General features: G+C 35.9%; 1 protein-coding gene across 3 annotated transcripts in view; it reads left to right on the plus strand.

The window, feature by feature from the left end:
- The window catches only part of ATP8A2 (ATPase phospholipid transporting 8A2), a 518,682-nt gene that overhangs the window by 348,430 nt on the left and 147,937 nt on the right, over nucleotides 1-22,315 (plus strand). For all 3 annotated transcript variants that reach the window (XM_037003923.2, XM_073228342.1, XM_073228389.1), the window contains exon 28: nucleotides 19,888-19,962. In XM_037003923.2, coding sequence (XP_036859818.2) covers nucleotides 19,888-19,962 — 75 coding nt within the window. The remainder of the gene's footprint in view (nucleotides 1-19,887; nucleotides 19,963-22,315) is intronic.

The raw sequence follows: 22,315 nt of genomic DNA on the forward strand, positions 1-22,315 counted from the left end.
AGGAGGTATTAAAGAGTTAGACACTGCTGTCAGATTTTTAGCACTGGTGAACAGTTCTGAATTACTCAGGTCTTAGGTCCAAAGTATAACAGTTTTCCAACTTACTGACATTAAACATCCAGTTGTCAGCTTCTGTTTTCTTGATTGTTAATTTTCTTGACTGTCAATTTTCAGTCCATGTGTTTTAGGTGCTTTGTTAAGAGTTTTATGAAAGTATCTTCTCTTGTTTGAAATCTCTTTTCCCGTAAATTGGGACTTTGCTTTAGAGGTAGATACTTAAAGTGAGCTTTCTTGTTCTTATTTATCCTTTTTTTAAGGGTAATGAGGTAATATGTTTTTTATTTGGTCATAAAACCTGTCATATATATAATTTATTCAAGAGAAAAAGTTGCTTTTGAAATTTACAGATGCTTGAAATCTAAAACTATATGCACATAGATAAAGCCTGTACACATATTCCATACTGGCATTTTAGATATTAAATATGAAGTATATTTATAAAATGCCAGATGGCATTTAATTTTGAAACTGAGGAAATAATTAAATTACTCTCTTGAAAGCTACAGCTCTTACAACATTGAGTTCTAAACAGTGATTTGGAGGCATTCATAAGATGCTGAGTGCTTGGCAATATAGCTGTTTCTTTTTCTGGATTGTTTAATTCATTGCAGATATATCTTAATACTTATAAGAAAGTAAGGAAAATTGCAAACACTTTAGCGAATTGCAAAAATTTGCAAAACATGCAAAACAGTAGCAATAAACACTTACTATAATAAAGCATTTGCTCTTTTGGAGGGCAGAACACAAGATTAAGCTCCTGGTGATGCAATGGGAGGACATTATTCATTCATTGGAATACGGAGTATATTTCAGATCCTGGAGATACTTGCTGTACAACTACATAGAGCAAGTTTTCTTCTTGAACAAATTTCATAATTCACAGAATAGAACAACAAAGAAAGATGAAGGCAGGAAACAAAAACACCAGGAAGAGAATGAACGGAAAGAGGAGAAAAAGAAATCTTGAACTCAAGATTTCCAGCCTTCACATGGGGACATCTAGAGAGGAATATCGTTCAATAAAAAGTGACAAATGGATTTTAGAGATGTTAAAATTTCAGTGATGGGTTGAGAATTGGGAAAGAATGAATAGGTGGAGTACAGGGGATTTTTAGGGTGATGAATGTATTCTGCATAATACTGGGATGATGAATACATGACATTCTTGCATTTGTCAAAACCCATAGAGCCTTACAATACAGAGTGTACCCTAGTGTAAACTATGTACTTCAGATAATAACCATGTATTAGTATTGGCTCATCAGCTGTAACCAATGTACCACACTGATACAACAGGTTAAGATGGAAAACAAGTGGTGATGGTTACTTACCGGCCAACACTTATGATCCTGCTTTTTGGTCATAGCTGTCCTAGTGTGTGTAAAGTGGAATCTCATTCTGGTTTTGATTTGCATTTCCCTGATGACTGATGCTGAGCACCTTTTCTTGTGTTTTTCGGCCATTTGCATATCTTCTTTGAAGCAGTATCTATTCAGATCTCTTGTCCATTTTTTCTTTGCCAATTATGGTATTTGTTTTTTTATTATTTAGCTGTAAGGGTTCTTTATATATTCTGAATACAAATCCCTTATCAGGTATGTGATTTGTAAATATTTTCTCCAATTCCATGAGTTTTCTTTTCACCTTGATGGTGTCCTTTGGAACATAAAAGTTTCTGATTTTCATGAAGTCCGTTTTCTTTGTCTTCTTTAGTCCTTTATGTTTTTGGTGTCCTATCTAAGAAACTGTTGACTAGCCCAAGGTCACAAAAATGGACTCCTGTTTTTTTCTAGACGTTCTGTAGGTTTAGCTCTTAAACTTAGGACTGTTGTCCATTTTGAGTTAATTTTTATATATGATGTAAGGTAGGTGTGCAGCTTCATTCTTTTGGCTGTGGATATCCAGTCATATACCTGCACTACTTATTGAAAGGACTACTCTTTCTGTCACTGAATTGTCTTGGTACCCTTGTTGAAAATCAACTGACCATAAACGAGAGGGTTTATTTCTGGATTCTCAAATCCATTCTATTGATCTATATGTCTAGCCTCAAAATTCCTTGAATAAAAACAAACAGTGAGTCAATTAACTTAGTCACATTACTAAATCCATGTGGAAAAGAGAGAATGGGAAAGTATTTATAATCCTGTCACTATAAATATTTTGTTGTATTTCCCTTGAGTGAAACTTAGACCATTTAGTTCTTTTAAAGTTGTTATTCTTCCATGTTTTTTTAAACTCACTTGTTCACATTGCTCATTTCTTTTCCTACATACTGCAGAAGAAGAGGGAATACACAAAGCAGCAGGACCCCTTAAATCACTTTACACACACACACACACACACACACACACACACAGAAGAAGAGGTAAAGGGTTAAATTTCCTTTTAATATTTTGTATTTTGTTGTACTATCTTTCCACCTTAAGTCACTGATTTACTGAGTGAAGTACTAAGGCTCTCCACCAGCTGTGCATTTTTGTCTGTCTCTTAGCACACTTTTAGAAATATTTTTATTAGAGCTTTGAATCATGAAGTTACCTTAATTTAAGGGCAAGAAATGAGAACTTTCTGAGCAAAAACATAAACCTTTTCTGAACCCAATTTCAAACTGGGTTCTTTGCTCCCCAAAGACTTTTATACCTAAAACATCTATTTAAAGCATACTTCTACTTGGAAATTTTTTTTGAAAAATCCTTTAGATACCTACACTTTAATACCCATGATTTAACTTTGAGAAACCTTTGTGACCTTACAAACAAAGAGATCTCTTGAGAACCAAATGGGGGATCCATATTTCAGAAAGCTGAGAGACTTTCCTAAAAGTTGAAAGAGATCTAAGGAATTCAAATCTCAGAAGGAAGGATTGTGTCCTACTCTAGAGCTAGACATGAAAAACACATGTAATATTTTTCAAATTTATAGTTCCAGTGAATATTCTCATATACTTTAAATAATTTTAGAATTTTAATTTATTGGGTACACTTTAAATTATCAGATTTTGACAACGCTTGGCCTGTATATGAAATCATACTACCTTAAAGTTATTAAACAGTGAAATACTGTTTTTAAAAATGAAGTTTCTTATGTAAACTTAAAATATTTTGCCCTCTTGAACTTAACATGTCCAAAGACATCTGTTGATTCTTTCTTCTCATAAGCCTATTAGCAGAAAAAGCCAGATTTTACCTTCAATCAAAGAATTAAAGGCAGGTCATTTGTTTCCTAGGTTGACCATTTGAGTTTTTTTTTAGCAATTATTGATGTCATTATGGTATGTTAGTTTGTACCGTCAAATTATTAGTGAATTTTACCAGCTTTTTGAAAAGTAAATACTAAAGGATAGAATTATAATCATGTTTACATTTTACTTCATTATTTTGTTTTCTGCTTGCCCTGTAAATTTTGTGCATGATGTTACAGTTGAGGATCTTAGGGGATGAATTTAATAAAGAGTTATACAGAATCTTTGCCATTTGCCTCCCCTAAAAAAAAAAAAAAAAAAATTAAGAGGCAGCTGTTTTCCTGGGCTTTTTCTTCTCTTAATTATGTAAGTTTTTCTGAGTAGGATGTAATAACATGATTTTAAATTGATAATTAGTGTGTGGAAGCCACTTGGCAGTGAAGTACACAGCAATATCAATGGCATATGACAGAAGAAAAACTTAAATATAATCCACATGTCAATGGAGAAATGAAACCAGTGCCAGGTAGTAAACAATTTTATGTAATGCTTTTGGGAAGTACAGTTAATTGCATTAAATTTTTTAATAAAAATAAAACATGTAGTTTACTTATTAGTTATGGTACCTGAAGGCATAGTATATGTGTGTGTGTGTGTGTGTATATGTATATACATTGTATATATGTACATATCTGCATACCATTAAAAAGAATAATCCTTACCCCGAATTATACTTCTCTTCTAATCATAATCCCAAAGAAACCCTTTTAGATGTTTCTCTGGTAGTTGTCTTCATATCTCTAAATAATATGCTTGTGCTGTCTTGGTTTGTCCTAGACACGATCTTTTGACTTTCTGTTTTGGTGGGTGATGGTTTCCCTCTACTGTCTTACTAACCCTCCTTCTTCCTTCCAATTTGGCACATCTATCATTTTAACTAATTCAGGGATCCATGTTAACCTCTTTAAAATTATGTAAATAACATTCACTGTAGAGCCAAGAAGTATGTTATAGTTATTTTTCCCTTCTTGATTGTTTTGATTCTTCCTATAGTTTCCAAAAGCCATTCTTTTTGCCTCTTGCCTTAACTGTATTTCATATACTTTCAATACTCTCCACAATACTCTCCAGATGTCCCAATGGATTATGTGTTTTCTTGGCTCTCCTGTCCCTTCCTCCTCCCTTCTGAGGCCCCTGTTCCCCTCCCTCTGCCACACACATGCTATCTAGATTGCTTGTTCTCTAGGACTTTTGCCTACTGCTGAGATTTGTTTCCTGGATTCCTTGTCTTTAATCTCGACATCATCATTATGTTTCTGAAGCACATCTATTAGTAGATTCTTAAGAAGTGTTCATTGGTAGTATATTTCTGAGAAGTTGAATAACCAAAATATCTTCATTCTGTTATTGTATTTGATTGGTACATTGGCTGGGTATAAAATTCTAGGCTGAAATTCTTTTTTTCTCAGAATGCTATGTGTCTTTTAGCTTTCCCCTAATTCACTAGAGAAAAACTCAGTGCAATTTATGCTCAATCTTTTGTGTTTCAACTGCAGAATGATTTTCTGCCTCTGTTTATGTTCATAGTTCTGAAATTTACAGAGATGCTTATGTATTTATATGGAATGCCTTTCCTTATGTGCCTTTTCAACCTAGAGATTGCTCTTTAGTATGGGTAGTTTTTTCTCTTTTTCTGTAATGTGTGCCTTTCTGTTTTTTCCATTTTGTCTTTCTAAACTTCCTGGATTTTGCTCCCAAGTTGCTTATGTTTTCCTTAATTTAACTTTATAGCTTATTCTTTTGCCCTCTTGGATATCCCTTGACTTATTCTTTAGTCCCACTATTGTTAATGTTAACAATCTTTTTCTTTCCAGTTTGTAAGTGGTTTATTTTATATCTTCCTTCACCTACATTTGTAATAACAGAGCTTAGTTTATGAATGTAATATCTTCTCATATTTCTTTGAAGATATAAAATAAGGTTTATTTGAAGTTTTCTTTTCCATTATTTATCTCCATTTTATCTAGGTTTCTTTTTCTGTTTTTGAAAGTTGCAATATGTGCTTTTAATCGTTCTTTAATTAGCTCTTTTGTTTCTATTTATGTATTTTAATATTCATCTAATAATGCAAATATTGATATAGTGAATAGTTAATACATTTCCCACACTAATAGAATTAATGTATGCTCATAGTAACTTGGCCCTGTGATAAAAGGTGATAGCTTTTCCCATTGTGTATCACTTTCTTTTCTCTCCTCCTGAAGGAATTTCCAAAAAATTCATAAAAATAACAAAAAACAAACTTACTAGCAAACCTAGAGAATGACAAGCATAATGCTTCTCTTTCAAATGCTATTGGAAAAAGAGTTTTACACTGTGCAAATATAATAAATACATCAGCATTAAAATATGTGTTTGTACATACTTGGATAGTAATCAAGAGGACCTTCTCTGGAAAGATTTCTGGAATTTTTTCCAGGTGTTAATGATTAACTGGGTTATATATCATATTCAGGTTAAATTGTATATTAGCTTATTTAGCATAAATCTGAGATTGACAAGTCTCTGCAGCAAGGAAGGCTATTTTGAGAATTTCCTTGTGAAACACAGGCCATGCTATAATTAGTGCCTTCAGCAATTGCTGATGCTCTGTCTATATTGGTATTCTGGGCCTTCTAGCAAGATTGAAAAATATTTATGCTAGTTGTTAAACTGTTATTCTGAAATCATAAATATATACACTTGAAATGGACAAAGTCACTGTATTAATGCCTTAACATTTTTAAATAAATTATTTTCTGTTCTAAATACAAATAATGCCATAATTAAGCATAAGGCAATAAAATGGCCATCCTAGTAGCTTTACTGCTGTGAGTTTATCAAGGTAACATTACTTGTACCTTCTGAAAAGAAAAGCTGAAAGCAAGGAAAGGGGGGAAGTGAAGGGAAAAAGTGCTCAAGAATGGTTTTCCCTGTGAAGCTCTACGTTCACTTTGCCAGCATCAGTGCCCTGCACTGACAGCTGCCTAGGCCCTGGGATGGTAGATAGTATTGACTGAGAGAAGGGATGCTCCTGATGAGATGTCCCATTTTATTCATTCAGAGACCTTATAACTAAGCCTCCTGAAGCAGCAATTAGTTTGGGGCTCTTGAGGAAGCCACCACTTCTAAGGGTTGAAATCAGTAGCTGGGAACATCGCTGTAACAGCTGGGCAAAGGGCAGAGTAGGTGGGTGCTTTTACAATGGGTGGCATGGTTTAGCTTTGATCGTCTCATGTAGTGTTTTTGAGCTAATGGGATAGGCAGGGCTATTGACCTAACTTGACCTCATCTCTGGCCTCCTTCCCCAGAGCCACCCAGCAGCTGTTCTGGAGGAGGCTGTGTGACCTTGCCCCCAGTCCTGTACAAGTGGAAGTCTCTGGGTGGGTCACAGGGGCTGCAGTAGAACACGTCCCCAGATGAACTAAGCTTCCGCCCTCTCCCCACCAGGTTCACCTCTGGTTGTGGTCATTCCTGTGTCTCCAGTTTCCCTTCAGCAGACTCAGAATCAGCTTTGCTGTGGTTCCACTCAATTCCATCAGTCAGAACCCTCAGCATCTCCGTAAGACAAATCCCAGCTGCACTTCCTGCCTTCCCTGACTTTCCAATCTACCTCTTAACACTTCTTTATTAGGTAAACATCCACGAAGGTAAAAGGCTTATGCCACCTCTCTGCCTAAGTGTAGTTGCCCTGGGCCCCCACTTGTCCTGACAAAGCAGGTTTGGAGCAGAAAGTCCTCCTGGGAGCATGTGAGGACTTCCCATGGGGGGGTTCTGTTCCCAGCAGTTCACATCCGTGGCCCTCTTGGTTTCCTTTCTACCTCCCTCCTCACAGGTGACTTTGCCTACTTTAGGAAAGAAGGGCATACCTTTCTGCTCTTCAGAATTTCACTATGGGCTGCGCTACATGGTGTGAGGATATCTCAGGGATACAAACCAAAGAGACATTTATTGAAAAAATTAAAACCCCAATTTTTGATCCCACACAATGGTCAGTGAAACACTACTACTGAGGAGATGCCCAGAGACACCCTTGGTGAGATATATGGACGGCAACTGTCCCTGATTGCATGTAGGCACCACACTCATGGCAAAGCTCTGTTCCTTCCATTGATCTGTATGAATGGAAGCTCAAACGTGAAATGGCCACCACGGGGATATATGTTAACATGTATATTTTAGTTGAAAATTGAAGTGAGAATTCTATTTCTGATTTCAATATTTAGTTAAAAAGTGAAGACAGGTATTGCCAACTAGGTTTGGTGGCAGAAATCTGCTAAAATTGAATGAGCTAAATCTGAAACTCTGAGGTTTAGAATTCTTAAAGCACGTGATTCGAGATGATTGGGTTATACACTCAGGGAACCTCATGTACAGAGAATATGATGTGAGTAAGGTAGCCCTATGTGATAAGAGGAACTATTTTATCAAACAATAATGTAATGTGATTAAAAATGAAAAGTGTTCTTGTTTTCCCCAAACCTTTCTGAGTGTATTTGGTGGAAAAGGTGTGTCTAAATGAAAACATAGCAGGAATAATTAGAAGTTACTTGAACCTTCTTGGTGCAGTACTTTAGATATACATCCTAAAATTAAGTAAATTATTCTCATGAATACTTAACAAATTCTTTTGCCAGTCATTGGTTTCTGTTTCTTTGCTTTTATGAATCTTTAAAAGGGGCCTAATCAAGATGTCAGCAGATGGATAATTTCAAATGACTTTACTACTAAAGTACTTTATTGATTTTTGGCACATGGCTGAGAGTCCAAAATATTGACAGATATTGCTCTAATGAAATTTTACATTCTCACTTATTATGTGAATTGGATTTCTCAGGACTTAGATCTCTAGACATGAACAGTAAGAATACAAATGATGCTCCCCCCTGTGTCAAAATATGGCAATGATAATATTCCACAGTTACATGAACCTGAGGGGCTGGGAGAGGACTGAGCTCCATCTATCCCATTAAATGATGTATTTCCAACAATATTTTGTCTACTATGTAATAATTCATAATTTATAATTTTTAATCAGTTGTATATCACTAGTAATTGTAATGTAAACTCAATCTAGAAGAACTTTTTAACACTTAGAGTCATATAGCCACAGGAAATAAAAATAAAATTAATTTTAGTTTCTATTCATTATTTTTGTGAAGTATGGTAGGATGACCAATGAAAGACTTATAAACAAAAATATATTATATTAGGGTTAAATTACATCTAGATCAAGTGGAATAAAAAACAACCTTAAAACAAAAAGAATGATACAAAATTTCTGCCTGTTAAAGAAGTCTTTGTTCATGTGTTCTTAAAGTGGCTTGTGATGGGCATATACTTGTGGTACTTAGAATCCATTGGCTATATTAAAAGAATGATGTAATTTATTTTTAAATGTCAATATTTACAATATGCCAGAAAGTATGTCCTTTGTAACTACTTAACCTTACCATTAAAATATTTACATTACCTTAAAAATATATTAAGACCCTTATTTGTGAACTCTAAAAACAAATCAAAACAAAATGAACAAAATAGCAGTAGGCTCATAGACCCTGAGAAGTGACCAGTGATTACCACTGGGGAGGGGTTGAGGTGGGTGGGAGGGATAAGGGGGATAAAGGGCACAAAAGTTCTTAGTCATAATATGAGCTGGTCACAGGGATGATAGTGAAGCATGGGTAATATAGCCAATGATTCTGTAACATCTTTCTTTGTTGACAGATATAGTAACTAGACTAGTTGGGGTGATGTAGTAATATGGGGAACAGTTGAACCACTGTGTTATGTACTTGAAATCAATGTAAGATTGTGTATCAACTATACATCAATTACAAAAAATACTGAGACCAAAGCAGTCTACAGATTAAATGCAATCCCTATCAAAATCCCAATGGTAATTTTTGAAGACATAGAAAAACCCATGCTAAAATTCTTAGAGAATCTTAGGAGACCTCAGATAGCCAAAAAAGTTTTGAAATGGAAGAAAGAGGTTGGAGGAATAACACTGATTTTAAAACTTACTGTAAGGCTACAGTAATCAAAACAGTATGGCACTGGCATAATGACAGGCAGACACATAGAGTGGGAATAGAAGAGGGAGCCCTGAAATAAACCCTTTCATTTATGGCCATATGATTTTTGACAAGGGAGCCAAGCCCTTTCAATGAGGAAAGGACCGTCTTTTCAACAGACGGTGCTGGGAAAACTGGATATCCACATGCAAAAGAAAATTGCACCTTTACGTTACACCATGTAGAAAAATTAAATGTGGATCAATGACCTAAATGTGCAAACTAAAACTATAAACCTTTTAGTAGAAAACATAGGGGGAAAACATGCCATTAGATTTGGCAATGATTTCTTGGATATGACACCAAAAGCACAGGCAACAAAAGAATATGTAGATAAATTGGACTTCTTCAAAATTAAAAATTTTGTGCATCAAAAGACTCCATCAACAGAGTGAAAAGGCAACCCAAAATAGAATGGGAGAAAATATTTGCAAATCCTACATCTGATAAGGGATTGATATCCAGCATATACAGTGAACTCCCTCAACTCAGCAGCAAGGAAACACAATTCAGAAGTCTGTAAAAGACTGATAGACATTTCTGCAAAGAAGATACATAATGGCCAATAAGCACATGAAAAAAAAAGCCAACATTTCTAATCATTAGGGAAATGTGGATCAAAACCACAGTGAGATATCAATTCATACCTATTAGGGTGGCTAGAATAAAGGAAAAAAATGGAAAATAACAAGTGTTGGTGAGTATGTGGAAAAATTAGTACCTTTGTGTATTACTGATGTGGAAAGTAAAATGGTACAGCCACTGTGGAAGGCAGGATGGAGGTTCCTCAAAAATTACCATATAATCCAGCAATTCCACTTCTAGATATATACCCAAAAGAATTGAAAGCAATGACTCAGACAGATACTTGGACACCAACATTCATAGGAGCATTATTCCCAGTAGCCAGAAGGTGGAAACTACCCACGTGCCCATCAGTGCATGAGTGGATAAACTAACATACTTACAATGAAATATTACTCAGTCTTAAAAAGGAATGGAATTCAGATCATTGCTACAACATGGAAGAACCTTGAATACATTATGTTAGGGTATGTTAGGCAAACACAAAAGGACATTTATTACATTATTTCCACTTGTATGAAGTAACTAGATTGGTTAAATCCAGAGATAGAAAGTAGAAGGGTGGCTCCAGGGACTGGAGGGAGGGAGAATGGAGAGTTACTGTTTTGGGGAACAGTTTCAGTTTGAGACGGTGAGAAAGTTCTGGAAATGGACAGTGGTGATGGTTTTACAACAATGTGAACTTACTTAATGCCACTGAATTGTATGCCAAAAATAGTAAAAATAGTAAATTTTATGTTATGTATATTCTACCACTGTTAAATAAACAAGGATATATTAAGGTCAGATTTGTAGAAACATAGTTTGTCAAATTTCTCTTAATCAATATATGCAAAGCTGGTCACGTATTTGAAGAATACCTGTCTACTGTTCCCAGTGTCAACCCAACCCTCTCCACTCCCTTCATTTCCCTTGTTCTGAGGACATGGAAATTCGCATCTGCTACAATTATGTATACATTGTTCCCTTTACCCTTAATGCCCCTTATCCCCAGACTGAATTAATGAATGGAATCTGATACTTCAAGACCCAGCCCAAGTGCCCACACCTTTGGAAAATCTGGGGTGACTCGTATAAACAGAACCTATTATCCCTCTATTGTGCTCCCAAAAAACTTTTCCACACCTCTGATTCATCCCAAGATTGTGTCCAGCCAGACTGAACTCCTGGTATCTGCTTGGAGGGTATCTGCTTCATCTCTGTGACTCCTAGCATAGCACAGAGCATAACTTGAAGCAGGGGCTTGGTAAATAGTTCAATAATTGACTTAAAAAAATATATATATATATATGATTCTTACCTTATCATCCTCCTCTGAAAAATTAGACCTTCCCCTCCACTTTCCAGAACTAGAACATAAGAAAAGAAATGTTCCAGCTTGCTCAGGCCAGGCCTCAGGTGGCTGATGGGGGTGGAGGTGCAGAATCAAAATTCTGCTGCTTTCTTACAACCCTGGTCTTCGGAGCAAGGCATTAAATCTTGCTGTCAATATGCTAAGAACATTACTTTATTGGTTATAAAACACATGTTCTCAAATATTTGCCATAGGTCCTGTGCATAAATGAAATGGTCTTATACATATTTCTGCTACCCTTTCCATAATACACCCCCTGCCACTGTTCTAGCTCCAGGAGGTTGGAAATGACTGTTATTAATGAGCGATAGCAGATCCTAACCAATGACCTCCAGATGAAAGGCTTATTGGTTCATTATTGGTCTCCAGAGCTGTTTGGTGCCCTTACACTGTAACACAGGATTTAGGCTGAAGGGTCTAAGCCTTGGACTATAAAAAAAATGTAAGTAGTCCTTGACATAATTTGGAGCGATTACATTGTATTATGCCAAGAATTCCTTATTAAAAAAAATTTAATTGTGCAACACCATCTGGTTGGTATTATGGCCTTTTATGGAAGGGAAACATGATTTTGTATTTACCTGATACTCCATAGTATTAGCATGTAATTTTAGAGGAATGGAGACATTTTTGTGGCACTGAAAAATTAGTAATTAAGGAAATGTTAGAAGTATTTACCAGACTTTCTTTTACTACTCTTTGTGACTTTTGAGCTATAAGATTCAATTTCTTGGATCATTTGGGATTTTATTGGAAAAGAAAATGCTCAATTAAAGTAAGAAATTTATATGTGCCCATCATAAACTACATTTATTTGCATGTAATGATTTCTATTTTATACTTTCAAAACTCTAATCCCTTTAAACGTAACATAGATTGTCACATTAGTATTAATTTGTGGGTTGTTTTGCTCAAAAAATTTAAGATAATGAAAAGTGAGAGGTTTACTTCTGATTGTCTATTGGGTCGATTTCAGTCATAATAGCTAAAGATTGCAGTATTTTAGCTCAGAGTATTTCAGGAAAATGTTTCAAACCAGAGTAATTGCATTTTGTTGTACAAAAAAAAAGGAAGTTTTTTGAAGCATAGTTTTCAAAACAGTTTTATACCCTGATCTGAAAAGGAACTTTTAGCTTCCTTACATGACATTAGATACTTAGTATTTGGATCATTTTCTTAATATATTTTTTTATCTGTTTATATAGTTGTGAAGTATTTTGTTCATGTTACGTTGTAAAAGAGCAGCATTGTAAATTAGTAGATATAAATATTGACTTGATACTCACCTTAGTGTTGGTATTTTACAAAATCACCTGTTTGTTATAAACGGTCTACTGTTAATAACTGCAGCCTATTAAACACCTATTTGGTAACAGCCATGATATCTTCATTCTTCTCTCTGCTCTTATTTCCTCATCTGGAGGAAATGGAGAAAATTGCTATGAGGTTTAAATGAGATAACGCATTTAGAATGTTGCAAGATTCTTGGTACAGAGTAAGCACTAAATGCATGTTTATTTCTATCATCATCATCAAAAATGGCGGTCTGCAGTGTGCGGGTTTCTTCCCATTTGTTCACGAAAATGAAGTTTGGAGGAATTGAAATTGCTCGTGCTCATGTAGCAATTAATTGCTTGAACTTGGACGAAACCTGTTTTGCCAATACCATGATCTGTCCTATGGTCACTTTTATGTGACCTTTCCTCTTTAATGTGAAATGGTAATATTCCGCACATACTCATTTAGTTAGCACTTAATATGTGTCAAGCACCGCATTAAATCCTGCGAGTGGAATCAATGTAATTAATCCCTGGCTGCATGCATCTTACAAATGGTGGGTAGACAAGTAACAGGGCAACAAAAATTATAGGACGTGACAAGCTAAGAGAAATGAGCTTGGTGCAGTGAGAGAGAATTGCAAAATCCTTCATCTACATAATTCTTTAAAGGAATGCTTATTTCTTGTAACAATAAAAAGAGATGTGTATAGAAAAGATAATTTCCCCTCCTCTGCCCCTATTTCTGCTCAGGTAATGAATAGGAACAGTTTAGCAAGCCTCCTGTACCTTTCTTTGCACTCATATAAACCTGAATAAACATACAACACTTTTGTTCTGGTTTTGCAGAAAATGGATACTATACACATTATTTTGTAACTTTTTGTTTGTTTGCCTTGAAAAGTCATTAGAAATTTTTCAAGTATGCGGTGTTTGCTGCTTGTAGCTCTCCTGGACGAACCCAGAAAGAGAGAACTTTGAAGATTTTAGAGATGAAGTCCGGACCATGTAGTACAATGGTCTTCATTTACTTCTGGCCACTCAATCCCATAGTTTATTGGACCAAAAAGGATTTCTTGAGGGAGAAGTTTCTAGGGCATCTTGTTACTGTTGTTATTATTACTGTTATTATTTTTATTTCTGATAACCCTTGTTCTACAATAGCACCCCTGACTTTTTTCCCTTCATTTCCTATCTCTTTGCCTGCCTATCTACCTACTGAGGTGCCTATACTGATTTCGCCCTTTCTTTTGTTAATCTAATGCTGTTTCTTTGGCATGTGTGCCTTCATTTACATACATACAGATTTAGCATTTGAGGAGACAAGTGCTTAATATTTCATGGACTTGCTGCATTCATCCCCTAATAAATGACTTTCGGGTTTTTCCCTCTGAAGCTCTTGGCTTTGTTTTCCATTGTTAATCATTCTGCAAAACAAAAAATGTTTTGACATAAGAGGGCTTTTATTTGGGAGAACCCAGTTTCTAAAAATAGAATTTCTAAATATATATGCTTTTTATCTTTATGGCCAGATCAAACTCTAAAAAGATGAAAGCACTTCAACTTTTAAACAGATACCTTTAATGTCAGTTCATCAAGTGAGCCTGATATGCAAATCAGTAGGTCATGAAGTTATTGTTGCTTTAGTGAGAAACCATATGGCTAACTTATTTAATTATTCTCTCTAATGTATTTGTCCACTTCAGTCCTCTACCTGCGGGTCTTGCAAGAACAGAGAAAATCAAGCAACAGGTCCTCTCTTTCTCGAACAAACTTGTCCCCTAATTATGTCGGCTGTTCATTGAGAACCTGAGTGGCAGTGGGTATGGCCCCTTGTCCAATGGCAGGTGGACCTCTAGACAGGAGTCTGTGCCATTAGCCAAGACCGACAGTTACTGCATTTCTGGCAGTGAGACAGCAGTTAAAGCAAAGAAGGATCTTTTTCCAAGAAGGACAAGCCATTTAATAAGTTTGGGTCAGTTTGCTCATAACAACAACACATTTGAGGACCAAAAACCCCAGGAGCTTGGCAAGCCACTGGGGCTTGGCAGGTCTCCCCACCAGCTCACCAAGTCTGAGGCCATCAGGCAGAACCTGACTCTCTCTGCAGAGCATTCCCAGTTAACAGGAAAGTCAGGGCAAAGGAATCTTTTTCCCCATTAAACCAGAAGAGTAAAATTTAGTGGCTGTAAGCAAGCTGAGGTCCAAGTAGCTGCATATCAGTTTGTTTACTTCGAGGGCTGTGTATTTGCTGTACGCTGCTTGGAACATGTGGTCCATCAAAAATGACATTAATGTTTAGGAATTGGGCACTGCTTTCTTTTTTGTGTATGAATTAACATTTGTATATGACTAGCCAGTGTGGAAGTCTGATTTCATAGTGTGTTAAGGAGCTATTGTGTACCTGTCTCGTGAAGAAATAAAATAAAAACTAAGTATGTTTGTATAAATATTGAAAAATACAGTATGTTCTCATACTTTTTCCATTTCACCTTTGGAAATCTTGCCAAAACGAAATCAAGTTTGAGTGTTTACAATGTAAGAGAAAACCAGCTCATGGATTTTGAAATGAGGAGATGGACTTTTTTTTTCAGTTGTTTTGTGTATTTTGGTTTTAATTTTTTATCAACCAAATAAATATTTCCAATGAAATAAACAGGTCTGATATCTAATGATGAATTATTTGAATGGAGATGGAAATTGATTGGGAATGTTGAGAATGAGCTTGTTTATACTTTTCAAAAAGCTGCAGCACCTGCAACTGATAAAAATTTGTACAAACATATCAAAAATCTTTGAAGAAACATGTGGCCCAGCCAGTGCCAACTTGGATGGAATCAGAACACTGGCAGCTTAGAGGAAATATCCCAACACTCAGCTAATCAAGGATGTTAATCTGAAGTGAAGACTGAAAATTTTTCCATGGTTCATGATTGTTTGGAGCAAAGGTTAATGCTGGCAAAGAGATGCTTCATTTCATAGGATTTTTTTCCCTTAGTGTTTATTTTCAACAACTTGATGTCTTAGTATTATGAAATTCATACTCAGTTTTTAAAGTAATTTCTCATTAATCATTTATAAAGATATACTTCTGGTTTAAGGATCTAAATATGTGACATTCTTGATTCACAACCCATGCTATTGTAGCCTCTAAAGAATAGGGTCTATGGTTCTATGTATGAAGTCTGGTCAGAGAGGAATTCCTCAGAAAGAAATGAAGCTTTCTGGGCCCACACCCTGTACATACCATATAATCATGGCGTCATGTGATTTATCACATTATTATTTTGCCTGATCTGTTACAGCAAGATTTCTAAGTTTTATCAGGTTGACCTCATAAATGTATGTCTTCCATCTGGGGTGTTTGCACAGTGGTACCACTGACATTTTGAATGAGATAGTTCTTTGTTGTAAAGGCTGTCCTGGATTGTAGGATATTTAGTATCATCTCATTTTCTACCCACTATATGCCAGTAATACCCATGAAAAGGTGTCCTGACATTGTCACATGTCCCCTTGGAGGCAAAATCAACTCTAGTTGAGGATTATTCCTGGAAACAGTTACGTAAATAAAGAAAATAGGTGTTTAAAAAGTTCAAAACACTGCAACAGATATGAGTCTCCATGCTACCTCCTAGAGAATGTTTCTGCTACCTAAAGATAATTAGGTATGTTTCTGCTACTTAAATATTAACAATTTCTTATATGTCTTCCAGAAAGTCATCGTGCATGTATGAGTGTAAACATCCATTCTGCACAACCATGATTAATCTATATATTCCTTGTTATTTTTCATTGAATAATATATGTGAGATTTTTTATTACAGTGTTTACAGATTCATACTAGTTTTTTAAATGTCCGAATAGTGTTTCATTGTTGTGGATGAACCCTAATTCCATCAGCCAGCTCTTAATGTATATTCAGGTTCCAATTTTTTGTCTTTCCAAATAATATCACAGTAAACATTCTTGTAATTTCATGTTGAATGCTATGTGATTATAGCTGTAAGATACTTTTGAATATGTCCCTACAAGTGGAATTGCTGTGTCAAAGGAACATTTGTAGACAATTTGTAGACAATGTTATAATACCATCTGGGTATGACAGTATCTATTTCCCCAGGTCATCAAACTTTTAAATCTTTGCCTGTTAGGTAAGAAATGATAGCCGTGTGTGTGTGTGTGTCTGTGTCTGTGTCTGTGTGTCTGTGTGTCTGTGTTTCAAAAAAAGTGAGCTTCCTGATACATATAAGTTGTTTTTTCCCCTGTGATCACACTGTGTATATTCTTGGCCTATTGGGCGTTTGCTGCCTTCGTCTTCATAGATGTTATAAATATGTGTGTACTATTTATTCAACTTTACTGTTTATCCAACTATATTATTCCCTTCAGCTTCCTTGATTTTTTTCCTATAGAAATAAATTGTTTTGAATTTATCTCTATCTTTGTACAATTGCCAAGTTAAATGTCTTATAGAGAGCTAGTTTCACAAACAAAAATTTTTTTTCCTGTTTTTTTCCTAATGCTTTGATTTGGTTTATTATGTTTAAATATTCAAGCCATCTGTAATTAATTTGAGTATATGGGGTGAAGACAAAAATAACATAATTTTTTCTAAGTACCAGAGTAATTTATTCTATAAAAAGGGCATTTCAAACAAGTGAGATAAAGATGGCTTATTAACCAAATGCTGTTGACACAATTGCCTCATATTTGGGTGTAAAATAATAAAACTGGATGCATACTTGGTGCTTGCAGAGGGCCATTATAGTTCAGTGAAGGAAAAACAGTGTTGTCAGAATTTTAGGCAAGGGCCTTAACTGTAGGGCTTTGTAAGTCGGTGTTAAAAATTTAATCTTATTCAGTGTTTCTTTTTCACATTTGTTTGACATGTTTCTCTTGTATATAGTATATATTTTAGATTTTGTTCTTTTATCCATTGATCATTTTATGTTTTTTGTATTATTAATGTAACAGACATATTAGGTATTACTTCTTTTATCACACTCTATGTTCCCTTTTCAGCTCCTGATATTTCTTTTGCTTCTATTTTTTATTTAAATTCTTGAGATCCTTTATTTCCCTAAGGACTTGTAAACATCCACTATTGGCTTCTGGTACTGTATACTGCTAGAGGGAATTTGAAGCCAACTTGATTTTTGTCCACAGAGTTAATTGTTTTTTCTGCCTGAATACATTAAAGAATTGATCTTACAAAAATTTTAAAACTTATTATTTCATATATCAGGATATGTGTGGGTGTTGATCTTCCTCTACAAGTTTTGTTTCCTGGGGATAAAGGGTGCCCTGTCTATTAGCTGATTAAGATTTTAGGGTGTTTCAGAAAGTTTTCTTCTATTATATCTTTGGGCATTTTCTTTCTGTTCTATTTGTTCTTTTCTTTTTTTAAGACACATGATTTTGAATTTTTTTTGTTACTGTCTTTGAAAGGCTATCAGTTTCTCTTAAAATCAATATTAACCTTTCATCCTTTGCTTAGCATTTGTTTTCTCAAGCCTACCCTATATCCCTGACGGTGGTACTGATATTAGAAAGGGGAGGGCAGTGGAAGTATCACTAGTCTCTTTCAACAAAAGACAATAAATTAACTGAATTAAGCAATAAGATGTATGTGGTCACTAGATATTTATCAATGTTTATGCAATTATTTGAATAGAAGAATAAAGAAGAACACAATATTGGAAAGTTAGGTTAAAACCCTTGAAATAGTTAAAAAATATGTTTAAATCAGATGTGGATCCAGGCTGTCACTGCATTAAAAATTTGACTGAAGTATTGATTGATAAGGCCTTAAGTGGTGGGGAGGCAGTGTGAGTGAATTTGTTTTTTAAGGGATGGCTAATATTTGAATAGGTATTGTAAACATGTTCTGAGTACAGAGCACAACACAAGATTCTGATTCTCAGTTCTCCACCAATATTTCTTCCCTGGGACTCATGGGGACTGCCTGGGAGATGGTTGAAATTAAGAGTGAATGGGAATGTGGAGGGAGTTTTGAAGTTTATCTTAGATTCAGGAGGGATCTCATGTGGTTTTTTGAACTAGGGAGTGAGACGGTGGGAGTCATGCTTAAGGGAACTTCATCCAGTGGTTGAATGGGGGTCTTTTATTTGATCCCACTGGGACTTGGTGAGTCCTGTTTGTATCAAGTATCATACTGGGTTCAATTGCACAGGTTAGAGAACAATTCCTATCTTAAGAAACAGTCTGGTGGGGTCAAGAAACTGATTTTGAAAAACCCAGCTCAGTAAAATTTCAGTAGCATAGTTCATCTCAACTCCTGTTATCATGGGGTAGCTGTTCTGTGTTGCCGGTGTGCTTCCACCCTAGTAATAAATTTAGTCTGTCATGATTTTAAACTACTGAGGTGGATTCTGTGGTTAGCATGGGACGCTTTGCCCCAAATCACTGGAATCCTGTTGTAAAATTTTGCTGGGTTTTAAACAGAAGCGTTTTATATTCCATATTTCCGCACACACTCCCTTCTAAATGGGGTCTCCATCCTTCCTCTTGATGGCTCACACCTTTTCTCCTCCAACCTCACTGCCTCCGTGTCTTCTCCTAAGGAAAAGCATGCGCTGCTTCCCTCATAAAAATAATTTTACTCCTTTGTCATGCACGTCCCTGGCACTTGACTCTGTAGTTATTTTTATGTCAGCCTTGCCTAATCAACTTGAATTATAGTCTACTAGAAGATACAAATAGTAGTCTACATTTTATTTATTTATTCATCCCGTGTTACTCCAAAAGATGGCTTGCGCATGGTTCTTTCACATTATTGTGTTTTGACCTTCACTGAGGTGGCGGCTACTTGATTAAGGAGGGTCAGTATGTTACGAACTAAGAACACACATGACCATGGGTTTTTGCTGTTTTCTATTTATGATTTTTATCTGTTTGAAAGTCTTACAAAGTTAAATCATATTTATCAAATCAACTTTATAGGGAAAAAGAACATGAAGTTCAGATTTTTTCAGTCAGTGAGGAAGTGTTGACATGAAACATATTAGCTATAAGTCAAACATAAATTGCTTTTCTTATAAATATGTGCATGTTACCTCTTAAGACCTAGATGTATACCTTAAGTATAAATTCTCCTTCAACTATTGGTGTTTGCAATATCGGGGGTTTATATTTTATGAAGAAACAGCAGCTACAGTCTTGTGGTTCTTTATCCCTCGGCAGCTGTGTCCAGCTGGTGGTCCGCATTCCCCACTACTTCTTCAGTGAATGGAAACATTTAGGTCAATATTGATATAAAACTTCATGAACTTTCTTCTCTTTCAGCTTTGGTTCGCCTTTGTTAATGGATTTTCTGGGCAGATTCTATTTGAACGCTGGTGTATCGGCTTGTACAATGTGGTAAGCATTCTCCATCTCTATCTGATCGCATGCAGAACTTCAGTGACATTCCTTTACTGTTTATGTCTGGGAAGTGTATCTAAGTCAATCATCTGTATACATAGCAGGCAGCACAAATACATCTTTAGGGCCTCTGTTGCCGGGACACATCCTGTAGAAGCCCAAACTCCCCACACATGGTTTCAATCATAGCAGATCATTCTTGAATAACCCCATGAAATTATTAACCCATATATCTTGATAATAGACCCTTGTTACCTCCTTACTAAATGCCTGGGCAACATTTCCATGTTTTTAGCTCAAGTAAAAATTTCTGAACTACATCTAAACTTATTCCACTTAGTAATTTTATTTCTGAATTCTTAAATATAGATACGAGTATATGGTATATAATCTAGTGCCCTTTTTGTCCTTTAAAGAGTATCTGTCCTTGTGGAAGAATGTTTTCTTCCACAGTTAGTGCTAAAATAATGAATTCTGACTTCCAGCTCTCATGGTGAATGGTAGTCAGCTTATTTGGTATTTTTCATGATTTTTAGGGTTCTTTCTTCGCTACTTGGCTATAATGAATTCAAACGTAGAAATAAATATAAACTATAAACTGTAAGCTAACACAACTAAGTAACTACTTAGTGGTCTGCTTTACTGGCAGGGAATATTAAGGGGCTTATAGCTTAGTGCTTTTAGAGATCCCAGTATGGCACATTTCTTGAGTTGTATTTTCCTATTTGTTTTGGACTCTAACTCTGACATTCTCTGCCTTATGGGAGTTTATCTCTGAAACAGCCATCATAGGTAGGTATAGATGGTGCTTACCAGACATACAATAATATAAATTATGATATTATAAATATATACAGCTGTATATACATTTGTGGCTAGGTAGTCAAGTCATCCATCCACTCAACCCCTCCTGCCTTTTTTAGAGCTATGATAAAATGCTGCATCCATTAGGTTGCCCCATCCCTGTGAAGCTTAACAGATTGAGAAGGTCAGATGTGTAGACTAAGATGCTGCTAAGACTGAGTTCATATCTTCAGCTTAAAGAGCCCTGGTCTCTTAGTCACTTAGTTTGCCTGTGTTACTCACTGCAAAGTGCATTAGTGAATTTCCTGCTAATACTTATGCCCAAAAAGACAAAGGTGACAGGTGGTGAGAGCAGGTCTGAATTGATGCCTGTTTATCTGTGCTGGAAAAGCTACTCTAACTGCCTACCACATGCATAGGGGCTCAAGGACCTCCCCTTGGACAGATTGTTAACTCTGCAGAACTTAAATCTGTTTTTGAGTAGGTTAAAATTATATGGTGGTTTAGAGGGGAATATGCTAACTGCTCTGTAATGATTTAGTGCTGGAAAGGGCTGTACCCATGCCCAGATACATACTTATAAATAGAATGCTGAGACCTAAGAGACTATGCTTTAGAGCTACAGACTGGAATACATATCACCTGGTTACACAGTGAATGGATTTGGGTCCAATTTTCATTCTCAGACATGAGAACTGGATTCTTTTCTTAGCTCTCTGCAACCCTGGGCAATTTAAATTAACCCAACAGACTTATATTGCATTCCTATTATGCATAAGATCCTGATATGCTGTAGGACAGTGTTGGCTAAAATATGGTCCACAGGCCATTTGTATAAGAATAACCAGGATTTGTCTGAAGATGCAGGTTCCTGAGTCCTGTCCCAGGGACTTTCTCAGAGATACTGAGAAAAAGAACAAAATTCTCTAGTAATGGTTATGCACATAAAAGTTTAAGACCCACGATGACCTGTCATTGACCTAACCTGACGTAGGGTTAGGAATATGTTTTATGGAATTTGTGTCCCTATAGAGAAGACAATCTTATAGCAGAGAAGTAGATTTAAAAGAGAAATGACCTTATGTTATTATGGCTCCACAGTACAGGTGTTAGAGTGGGTTGCCAGGGAATGGTCAGAGAGCTGGGACAGTCAGCGATCTGTGAAGTGGGGTCAGAAGGATCGTTGGCCTCTGGAGTCAGTCACATGGAGGTTTGCTCCTATCAAAATTGTTTTGGTAACTTTTGTTTGAGATAACCTGAAACTTAGAGAAAAGTTGCAAAAAGACTACAGAAAACTACTGTGCACCCAGATTCATCCATCATTAGCACTTTTCCCCCATTTGCATTCTCTCACAGACAAGTGAATGCACACACACATACTCACAGACACACATGCACACACACACCAACACATCTGTTTCTGAGCCAGCTGAGAGTGAGTGAAGACATCATTCCCCTTCCTCCTTAATACTTCAGTGCATAGTTGCTAAGACCATTCTCTTACATAACTGCAGTATAATGATCAAAAGTATAAAATGTAGTGTGC

This window comes from Manis javanica, chromosome 1 (assembly GCF_040802235.1).
Source record: "Manis javanica isolate MJ-LG chromosome 1, MJ_LKY, whole genome shotgun sequence".
NCBI lineage: Eukaryota > Metazoa > Chordata > Mammalia > Pholidota > Manidae > Manis > Manis javanica.